Source organism: Cupressus sempervirens, chromosome 11 (assembly GCF_028749045.1).
Source record: "Cupressus sempervirens isolate cs-2001-9-10 chromosome 11, ASM2874904v1, whole genome shotgun sequence".
Classification (NCBI taxonomy): Eukaryota; Viridiplantae; Streptophyta; class Pinopsida; order Cupressales; family Cupressaceae; genus Cupressus; species Cupressus sempervirens.
In genome coordinates, this window is record NC_143128.1 from 552,040,347 (window position 1) to 552,052,126 (window position 11,780).

The following is an 11,780-nucleotide window of genomic DNA, read 5'->3' on the forward strand; positions in this document are numbered from 1 at the left end:
TTTAGTGGATTTGGCACTTAGATCCATCTAAGTGAAAGTGAGAAAGAGAACCAAAATTAAGGTGTGGATCATCCAAGGTGGAGTTTTCGAGGTGTGACTCTTGTAGTAAAGAGTGAATAGGATTTATTTAATGATCTAATCCTATTAGGAGATCCTATAGAAGCATAGGATACTAGGAGATAAGAGAAATCTCTTGGTGGGAGTGGAAAACTAAGCCTAGGAGTTTTATCTTACACCATATTGGTATCAGAGATTGGTTGATCAAGCTTGTGGGTAATGCATCAATCTTCTAAATCAGTAGGAGAGAATACACTAGCCCAAGCCATGGTGACTAATGCTGAACTAGCAAAGAAGGTTGAGGAACAAGAAGAGGATAACAAATTGTTAAGACAAAGAATAGCTCAAATGGAGCAGCTCTTGGGTGAAGTCCAAGACAAAGCTGATAGGGTCAAAGAGAAGATTGACCTTAAAGAAGAAGCTGAAGCAAAGGAGAAGGAATTAGAGTTGGAGGAAGAAGCACCAACTCCTGATCCTGTTCTTCCTGAAGAGCCATTCTTGAAAGCATTGAAGGCATTGAGTGGCAAGGCTTTAGAAGGTGTTCCACTTTTTAGTGGACAAATGGATCCAGATTCAGTTGTGGATTGGATAGACAGCATTGAGAACCATTTTGAATGTGATGGTATCTCTGAAGCACAAAAGGTAATGGTGGCCAAGTCTAGACTAAGAGGTTCAGCTCTTACTTGGTGGAAGTTTGTACAAACCGAGAGGGAAAAGGATGGTAAAGGTCCTATTGTGACATGGAAGGGTATGGTATCCAAAGTCAAGCAAACATATCTTCCTGATGACTATGAAGTTCAAATGCATAGAAGGAGACAAAATCTTAGGCAAAAAGATTTGGATGTCCAAGCATATACTGAGGAGTTTCAAAAATTGTGTTTGAGGTCCAAGGTGGTTGAAGATGAGAGCATCAAGCTAGCAAGGTATTTGAATGGCCTCAAATGGTCTATTCAAGAAGAGATGAGCCTAGTGAACTTCAAATCCATTAGGCAATGCTATCAAATGGCCTTGAAGATAGAGGAAAAGAGCAAGAGAAAGCAAGATAGCTCCAAAGGTAAAGGCAAAGGAAAAGATACCAAAGGTCAAAGAGGTGGCTATGGTGGAAGAATTTCTGATTCTAGAGCTCAAGGTGAGGTAAAATTCAGTGAGCAGCAAGAAGGAATCTCAAGTAGAGGTGGTAGAGGAAGGAATTCTAACTCTAACTTTAGAGGAAGAAGTGGTGGTTCTTCACAAAGAGGAAGAGGCAATTATTTTTCCAATATGAAGTGCTACCATTGCAATCAAATGGGGCACCCTGCCTATAGATGCCCTGAGAAAGGTGGCTCATCACAAGGAGGTGATAAGAGAGCTAACCTTGTTCATGAAGACACTAATGCAGCAGATAAACATTCTGAGATTCCATTAAATTCAGAGGAAGTGGAGAACCTCATGATGAGGAGAACTCTAATCAAGGAACTGGTGAAGGAGGAGCGAAGCCAAAGAAGATCTTTGTTTAGAATCAAATGCAAGATAATGGGAAAAGTATGTAAGATCATTATTGATTCAGGCTCTACTGATAATATAGTGTCAGAAGAAGCAGTCAGCAAGCTCAAATTGAAAATGATATCCCATACCAATCCTTACAAGGTTACTTGGCTCAATAAGGGTCAACATGTGTTAGTAAATGAACAAGCATGGGTGGAGTTCTCCATTGGAAGGTACAAAGACAAAGTTTTATGTGATGTGTTGCCTATGGATGCGTGTCATTTGCTCCTAGGTAGACCTTGGCAATTTGACCATCAAGCCATACATGATGGAGGAAAGAATTCTTATTCTTTCAAGAAGGATAATACTACCTACAAAATTCAGTCATTGTTGGAGGATGCTGAAGTAAGGACAGCAGGTCCAAATGTTCTTATGGTAGGTGAAAAAGAGTTCCTACAAACCATGGAAGAAGGTGAAGGTATAGGGTATGCATTGATGTTGAAACCAAGAGAAGGAGATGAAGACAAGGTGACTAAGAAGACTGAATTACCAAAGGAGATTCAAGGTATGTTGCAGACTTACCAAGGCATTGTAAGTGATGGTCAACCTTCAGCCTTGCCTCCTCAAAGAGCCATAAGTCATAGGATAGACCTTATCCCAGGAGCTACCCTACCTAACAAAGCAGCCTATAAGATGACCCCTCAACAAAATGAGGAAATAGCAAGGCAAATACAAGAGCTCTTAGATCAAGGCCTAATTAGAAAGAGTATTAGTCCATGTGCTGTACCCACTGTACTTGCACCTAAGAAGGGAGGAAATTGGAGGCTATGTACTGATTCAAGGGCTATCAATAGGATAACCATAAGGTATAGGTTCCCTATTCCTAGGATTGAAGACTTAATGGATTGTTTAGGTGAAGCAAAGTACTATAGCAAGATAGACTTGAAGAGTGGCTATCACCAAATAAGAATCCATGAAGGAGATGAGTGGAAGACAGCCTTCAAGACTAATGAAGGACTGTATGAATGGCTTGTCATGCCATTTGGATTGTCAAATGCCCCCTCTACATTCATGAGGCTCATGAATGAAATACTCAAGGACTACATAGGCGAGTTTGTAGTTGTATATCTAGATGATATACTGATTTTTAGCAAGACAAAGAGTGAGCATTTGAAACATCTTGATATTGTCTTCAAGAAGCTGCATGAAGAGAAGTTGATGATCAATTTGGAGAAGTGTGAGTTCATCAAATCAGAATTGGTATATCTTGGGTTTGTTTTATCTCATGGCAATCTGAAAATGGATAAGAGCAAGGTAGAGGCTATCATGAATTGGCCTACTCCAAGGTCAGCAACTGAGGTAAGGAGTTTTCATGGTCTTGCACAATACTATAGGAAGTTTATAAGACAATTTAGTGCAATTTGTGCTCCTATGTTGGATACTATCAAAGGAGGAATGAAAACCAAGTTTGTGTGGAATGAAGATGCTAACAAGAGCTTTGAGTTGTTGAAGGAAAGAATAGCTACCCAACCTGTTTTGGTGCTGCCAAGCTTTGAGAAGCTATTCACCATCGAATGTGATGCTAGCAATGTAGCAATTGGGGCTGTTCTAAGCCAAGAGGGTAGACCGGTGGCTTTCCATTCTGAGAAGTTAAGTGAGGCTAAGAGGAAATACTCCTCATATGACTTAGAGATGTATGCATTGGTCCAAGCTCTAAGAAAATGGAGGCATTACTTGCTCCCCAAGGAGTTCATTGTGTATTCAGACAATCAAGCACTTAGCTTCCTGAATTCACAAGAGAAGTTGAGTCACAAGCACATGAAGTGGGTTGAGTACCTACAAGCCTACACCTTCCATATCAAGCACAAGAAGGGTGTACTAAACAAGGTGGCTGATGCATTGTCAAGAAGAGCCCTCACACTACAAGAAATTCAATTGAAAAGCATGGGGATAGATCATTTCAAGGATCAATATGTAGATGATGAAGACTTTGCTGACATTTATAAGGTATGTGCTGAATACAAGAATCATTTTCATAGCAAATATGCTGATTATACTTTGCAAAGTGATCTCTTGTTCAAAGGGAATCAATTGTGTGTTCCTAGAGGTTCTATTAGAGAGAATTTAATTCAAGAAAAGCATAATGGTGCTTTGAGTGGTCACTTTGGGATCACTAAGACTCAAGACCTTGTTTCAAGGTTTTACTTTTGGCCTAGAATGAATCTTGATGTTAGGAGGTATGTGGAGAGTTGTGTAGTATGTCAAAAGGCCAAGGGCACTTCAACAAATGCTGGTCTTTACCAACCATTACCTATTCCTACTAGGCCATGGGAATGCTTAAGTATGGATATTGTAGTTGGGTTACCCAAGACAAGACAAGGAATGGATAGTGTGTATGTGGTTGTGGATAGATTCAGCAAGATGGCTCACTTTGTGCCATGCAAGACTACAAATGATGCAAGTCAAATAGCATCTCTATTCTTCAAAGAGATAGTGAGAATACATGGACTACCAATCAGCATTGTTTCAGACAGAGACACAAAATTTATGAGTCATTTTTGGAAGACTCTTTGGCAAAGATTGGGAACTAACTTATCCTTTGGGTCAGCCTACCATCCCCAAACCGATGGTCAAACTGAGGTTGTTAATAGAAGTCTTGGAAACCTTCTAAGATGCCTAACTAAGGAGTATGGACAGCAATGGGATCAGTTGATTGGGCAAGCTGAATATGCCTATAATGACACCATAAATAGATCAACCGGGAAGAGTCCATTTGAAATTGTCTATGGCCTACATCCTAGAGGTGTCTATGAGTTGAGAGATTTAAAAGATGGAGTCAAGGCAAGTGCATATGCTGATGACTTTGCATTTGCTATGCAAGAAGTTCATGAAACAGTGAGAAAGACATTGACAGAGAACACCATAAAACATAAAGCCAAAGTGGATGAAAGTAGAAGGACAGTTGATTTTAATGTTGGTGACTTGGTTATGGTGCATCTCAACAAGTCAAGACTACAAAAAGGAGTCCCCCACAAGCTACAAATGAGAAGGATAGGACCCTGTCCTATATTGGCTAAGTATGGTGACAATGCATTCAAGGTTGAACTGCCGGAAGACAGTGGACTGTCACCCATTTTTAATATTGCTGACTTAGTCCATTATAGAGGACCACAGCAAGACATGGATCAGACTCTTCATGAAGTGATCAGAGATGTGGAGGATCTCCAATTACCTACTGCTACAGTCATAGGCCCAGACATCATACTAGATACAAGAGTCTATAAAAAGACAAGGACTAAAGAGTACAAGGAGCATCTCATTAAAAGGCATGGACAGAATGATGCTGATGCTGTTTGGATAAAAGAATCAGAGTTCAAAAATATGGGAGTTGATCCTAACATCATCAATCCAAGGTTGGATTGAACTACTTATCTTGGGGAGGATGGTGCAGGAGCACCTAGGCTAACCTCTACTAGTTAGTCAATTTTGGCTTGTACTTGACTCTAGCCAAGTTAAGAAGTTAGTGTAATTTGGTTGAGGACCTTAGAAGGTCTTGTTTTATGTTGGCTAGGTGAATTAGTCACTAAGACTAAGGTCACACAAATAGCCTTTGTTAGTTGTCATTTAATTTCTTAATGTTAGGAGTTAGGGAGATTGAGTCATTAATATGTCTTAGGCCTAAGAATGGTTAATGGTTATTTTATAAATATGATGATCATGAATGATCTTGGATCCTCAGAATATGTGAGGATAAGAAGCCTATAATATAGGATTAAGGCATCTATCAAAGTTGCCAAGTGTTGTAAGAATGTTGTCATAACAGCATTTTGCACTTATTGCAAATATTCCATGCAACATGGATAGCCTTGGATTCCTTTGATTGTGGGAGGTTATTTTAGACCAAATGGGACCTAGAATGGTGGAGAAGACACCTAATGGAGTTATGGCTCGAATCTCCAAGCATTGGTTGTATATTTGTAAAAAAGTTTTGAGTTAATGAAGTGCTGGAAAACTCTGTTTTTGAAGTGATATTTCGGTTTTTGAAGGAACAGTCATACTTGAAGCCAAAAATGTGTTGATACAGTGGTTGAGGCGTGTTCTATAGTCATTTTGAAGACTTTTTCATTTTATGTGTTAAGGGTTTAGAGTAGATTTATCATAGTTTTCAAGTTGTTTTAGTTCAGGCCTTTCTTTTGGTCACACTGTGACAGATTTTGTAAAAATGGCTCCCACATGAGTTTCAACCATGGAAACACTGAATAAGTGGTTGAATATTCAAGTGGGGCCTCTGTACATATTGTATCTAAACTTAGGAATCATCATGAGCAAGGGAGATAGCTTTATGATCAGGCCCTAGGCGAGTTTGACATACCCGGTTAGAGGCTTGACAGGGGGAAATCAAATCATTTCATGTGGGGAATGGGAAGTACAGCACGTCCCCAGGAATTTTTATGGTAGGTTTTCATGTTATTCATCCATCCTAAGCATTGGGAAGTCGTACCAGTCCATTAGGATAGGTCTTGAGCATTTTTCATCAATCCTAGACAAACTGTCCTAGAAACTAGGCCTTTTAGCCCTGTTTCTCCTTGATATTAGGAAGGAGGCGTACGGTCACTTTGAGACCCAGAACCCTTAATGAAAGTTTTAAAACTTCCAAAAGGGTATCCAAATCAAGTTTTATTTTTTTGAGTTGTTTGGGAAAAGTTTACTAAAAAGGGGAAAAACGGACTGGTAAAGGCTACTAGAAATAGGCTTATTTTTAAGATCTCTTTTGATGAAATCTTGAATCTGATAAACCCATGAGCCAAGAACCTTCCCAAATCAGTCAAATGGGATGGAATATGAATGAATTCAATGTGAAGAAGGTCCCCACAATGAAGTTTGAAATTTGTGAGGTTTTAGTGGATTTGGCACTTAGATCCATCTAAGTGAAAGTGAGAAAGAGAACCAAAATTAAGGTGTGGATCATCCAAGGTGGAGTTTTCGAGGTGTGACTCTTGTAGTAAAGAGTGAATAGGATTTAGTTAATGATCTAATCCTATTAGGAGATCCTATAGAAGCATAGGATACTAGGAGATAAGAGAAATCTCTTGGTGGGAGTGGAAAACTAAGCCTAGGAGTTTTATCTTACACCAATAATGTTTTGGTGTTGAGAATTGCCATATCATTTGTAAAAATATTTGGTTTTCATTGAATGAATACATTGGCCCTATTATTTCCTTATTTCAGCAATATAGTTTAACAGTGTATTAAATTTAGGGTTTTGTTTAGTGGCCTGTTGGAAAGGGTCATTACATAGGAATATTTTAATCCACGAGGACCGAATCCATGTCTATATGTCACTTCACGTGGGATCGAAATATTTTGTTTACAATACCCCTCTTCATAATGAAATAATCTAACCCTCCAGTTTTGTTTGTGCTATTTCATATGTTGCTTCCTCTCTTGTACTTCGTTGGGGCTTCCATTGCTTCTATAGTTTTTGTGTTTGAGGAAGAGCACCACAAAGAACATGTGGGTCCTTTCATTTTCTTTATTCTATGTTGGGTTGCTCACATGCTTTTATATTTGTGTGAGGCTTGGGGTTTGAAAATTCATCATAATTTGGAGGACTTTTGGAGAGTATTATATATTGTCATTTGACATGTAGTTTTGAATTATTTGTGACCATTTGAGAGATATTTGGAGGGTATTATCCCTAGTTTTGGTGGATTAAAAAAATAAAAATTGGTGACACACTAGAGGATATTCATTTTTTATATTTATAAAAAAAAATCTCATTAATTATCATAATGAATTTATAATGTATGTTTCTAAAATGTACTTTTAAAAAATTTATTATGATGATTGTTTAAAAGGATCATTTTCATTTACGATCATGATAAGCAACCTATAATCTATCATTTAAATCAATGGTTATTCATCAAATTAATGTTTAAAAATAACATTTTCCTTTCAAAACCAATACCAAAGGACACTTAACGATTACAATGCAAAGAAGCTAGTGTCTAAAGGCTTGATCATTTACTGTCTATTAAGCACACAAAAAAGGGTCATAGATCCAACATAAACTTACAGAGAAGCATTAGTCTTACTAAAATCTCTTTGTTAAAATGCAAAATGATAAAAGTAGGTAGGAATATCATTTTATTATAGGATTTTGTGGACTAATCTAGTATAGTTGAACTGAGTTGTAGATGTAAAATTCTAGCAAATAATCAATCAAATTCAGTAGTTTAGTACATTAATTTTATGTTTTAAAGAGCTTAAATTAAAATCATATATATTGTTATATTAGTATGTTTTGCATTGTTCCCTTTCATATATTAAGATCTAGCTAATCCAAGAAGCCCTGTAATGTGTCAAGATACATACCAAAGTGTGCAGCTCCCTTTTACAACACATTTATGTGTCTAACATGTTTTTATATTTCCTATTTCAAGAGACCCATTTTTTGAAGGTAGTCAATTTTAAGTTGAGTATTACAGTGAGAAACAATTTGAAGTATTGGAAAGACTATGACATTCTCTTTCAATTTATAATTTCTAATCCCATATTTTGACAACTATAGGTCATTTCAAACTATCTTAGGCCTTAGAGTTTGACTTTGAAGCTTTAATATTTCCAAAGTAGACATGATCTTGCAAGAAACATTTATTGGCATGCTCATCTAGCCCATCTGAAGCTTTTGGAAAAATGGTTACCAATCTATACTCAAATGTAAATTTACTAAAGATGGTAATCTTATGTAAAGCGAGGTTGAGTTAACATAGAGGAAGGATTGGGACAAATTTAGGAAGTTTGAATGCAAGAGATCATGCAGACATAAGTTAAAATTTAGCTATGAGATTTTGTTTAGGAATAATTTATATGCATTTAGGTGAATTGAATAACTTCAACATGAGTTTTATTTGCATTTATTTAATTTTTCACACACAGTATTTAAATGTGTTGAAGGATAGAAGGATTGACAACTTCATTGATGTTCCTAATCTTTGACTACATTTGGTAGCACTTGTTCCAACAGACTAAACATGTTTCAAGATTCAACAGATTTCTATAAAAAAAAGTAAAAACTAACATCATGTGATATATCTAGAGGATCCTTCTTCACATTCAAAAAGATAAGTGGTTTTGCATTTAACTAACTTCGGAGCATATGAAATAGGCATAAGGGCCCAAGATCTCTCTTTTAATGAGATTTTAACTAGTGATAATCTCGTTTCCTCTAACAAGCCACCAATTCTTTTATTTTACGAGGACACTATGGGTTGCCAAAGGTTTCTAACAATATTCTGGTAGAGATTTCTAAAGTAGTTGATAAACAATATTGAAGATAATGTTTCTATTGTCCACCTTTACTTCCTAGATCATTATTTTTATTTTTATTAAATGTGAGGCCTTAAGGTGAAAAAACCTAGTGTTGGAGTCTCCTTTGTGTAGTCAAGCCATGTGAGATTTAACGTCTCAATATTATTTTTGATGTTGATTTATTTATATATCTTATAATCAAGAGAAAATAGATTCCACCTTAAATATGAGAGCTTCATTTAGAGGTTCAATCTCTTTAAAAGTTCTTTCAATTTATTCAATGTACAAAGAAAATTTTAATCCAAGTTACGTCCAAACTAATGTAGTGTTTCATTGCTAAGACCAAATGTTTAGTCCATAACTTCTTATTATACTATACTTGGCATTCATAGGAGAATACCTAATTCTCTAACCATATTTTTTTTTTAAAAATTGAATACTTTCATATTATATGAAACAATACTATAATTTAAAATGAGTTAATACAAAATTCATATATTAATTTCACTATTGAGAAGAATAAGATTTTATACAAACCGTTGATGGAAAATAGATATGTATATACATTTAAATTTAAGGAAAAACACAAATTTTTTGGGCAATGATTCCCAACACTTCTATTTGGTATTTACATTAACGTTTATGCTCTCATTCATTAGATATCCTGCCATTCAAAACAAAGATAACCCAGGCATCAACCGGAAAACTGATTCTTCCTGTATTTTTTAAGCCAAAACTCGCCTTAAACAACCTCATTATTATTTCTAGTCCCTGCTCTCACTAGGCATGACTTTTGAAAAGCTGTTTCGAAACGTAGGGTCGCCAACTAGTACTCGAATTCCATTAAATACATCAAAGAAATGTATAAGAATTGAAAACACATTTTTGATAAATTTATATTCGAAATAGATTTCTTTCTGACTGGCGATTAAATTATTATTTTTTGTATAGAATCTTGGATTAGCAGCAGCATTAATCCTCGAATTACTGTCATTTTTTATAGGACAATGGCAGAGAAAAGGAAGCGTAGAGCAGAGGTTAACAACATTGCCCAAAAACTTTCGAGTCGTGAAATTGGTAACAGATTTGCCTTAAGAAATGCTCAATCTCAGATCAAGTTCCACAATTTTCAGTTGCAGGAAGAGTTTGATGCTTTTTCTCCCATAATGTTGCCGGAAGATTTTAGAAACGGTTTCATGAAGATTGAAGAAATAGTTTCAGCTCAGGGTATTATATTTGCTTTAGCACAATCAGGTGTTTGTGCTGCAATTGATAGAAACACGAATAAAATGCTTTGCTACTTGAATTTAGATCCACACGACAAAATTCGAAGGTTGTACTACAACAGGGAAAATGATTCTCTCATTACAGTATCAATTAGTGGTTCTAATGGAATCTCAATAAAGTGCAGAACAACCCAAATTGAGTACATTAGAAGAGCTCAACCAGATGCTGGCATCGATTTGTTTGAAAGTGAGAATGTAACTTTGCCTAGTTTCGTACTGTTTGATGATGTCAATGGTAAAGCTCTTACTTTTTCAGCCCAAGATAATATTTACAAGTTGTTTGATTTGAAGAACTATACACTCTTGTGCTCCATATCTGACAAAGAAATTGAAGCCATAAAGGTCACTTCTGGTATAATGCTCTTGATATTGAAAAAATCTCCTTGTGGAAGATATCTTCCTCTGAAGATATTATCTATGGCTGATGGTAAGGTTCTGAAATCTTTTCGTCATGCATTAGTACCCAACAAACAGGTAGATTTTGTTGAGCTTTTCCATGAAAAGATACTCCTAAGACAAGAGAATGAATGTCTGCAAATGATTGATGTTCAGAGTGAAAAGATAATTGATTTGAGCAGACAAGAGTTAGAGAAGGCTTCAGCACTTATTTTCTTACATGCTAAACGACTATTCTTGACATTTTACAGTGGGAATGTTTTTGTATGGAATTTGCAAGCAGAGCTAGTTGCATCTTACAGAAACCACTTGGTACAGCTTGCTGGTTTTGACACGAGTATCGTTTACTTGACAAATAACGAAGAGCTAGTCCTTGCTTACAACAAAGTTCATAAGCCCCTTGAAGCTCATGATAGAACAAATTGCTCAATAAGCATTGTCAACATCTTGACTGGAATTTGCTATGCTAAGATTGGTGGCAATGATCCTGATGTAGGTATAAGCTGTAGAAATCGGCCTAATGCATCACTGATACAGAGCACTGTTGAAGAGGCTCTGGAAGATGTAAGTACATTATTCTATGAAGCAGAAAGGAATGAAATTTATACAGGCACTACAGGAGGCCTTATACATATCTGGTCAAATTGATCGCCAATGGGAAAGAAATGAATGTCTTGAATCACAAGAAGTAAAAGACGATAGGACTCTCCTTGTAATTTCGTAATAAAAATATTAAATATGTCGAACAGATTCATATGTACCTGTCCAGATGACTTTCATGAGAGCCTCCAGGAATTCAAATTGAAGGATTAACCCAAAAATAATCTGAATACCTGTATTAATTAATCTCAGATGTAAGGAAAATTAATAAGCTATTAGCATCAACCATCATTCAATGATAGCGTAAGTGAAAAAAAAAATTGTTATGATTTTAAAAAATTGAAATCTTGATTGTTTAATATATTAATGAAATCTAAAATGATGATGATAGATGTGGAAGGCTGTATTCCACCATGGAATCTCATGGACTCAAATCATTGTGTACAAAATATGATAAGAAGGTTGAACCTTAATTGCAGGGAAATGTTTTGCATTGTCCGCACAACATTGCAACAAAAGCATAAACATATTCAACATTTAACAATAATACCCCTTCCATTAATTTCACAAAGATTGTGTTTGCCTGAAAGTTTGTGAAGGCTTTTCAACAAATCATTTCGTACGTATCCTGCACTAATTGTAGTGATGACAATGAGACCAGATCCC

At 36.1% G+C, this 11,780-nt stretch overlaps 1 protein-coding gene across 1 annotated transcript; it reads left to right on the plus strand.

Annotated features, from left to right (window-relative positions):
• The first annotated feature begins 9,839 nt into the window (after positions 1–9,839).
• Positions 9,840–11,171, plus strand: LOC149530817 (uncharacterized). Its single transcript, XM_089808252.1, has one exon. The coding sequence runs from the start codon at positions 9,840–9,842 to the stop codon at positions 11,160–11,162; it is 1,323 nt and encodes a 440-aa protein (XP_089664378.1). The 3' UTR covers positions 11,163–11,171.
• The last annotated feature ends 609 nt before the right edge of the window (positions 11,172–11,780 follow it).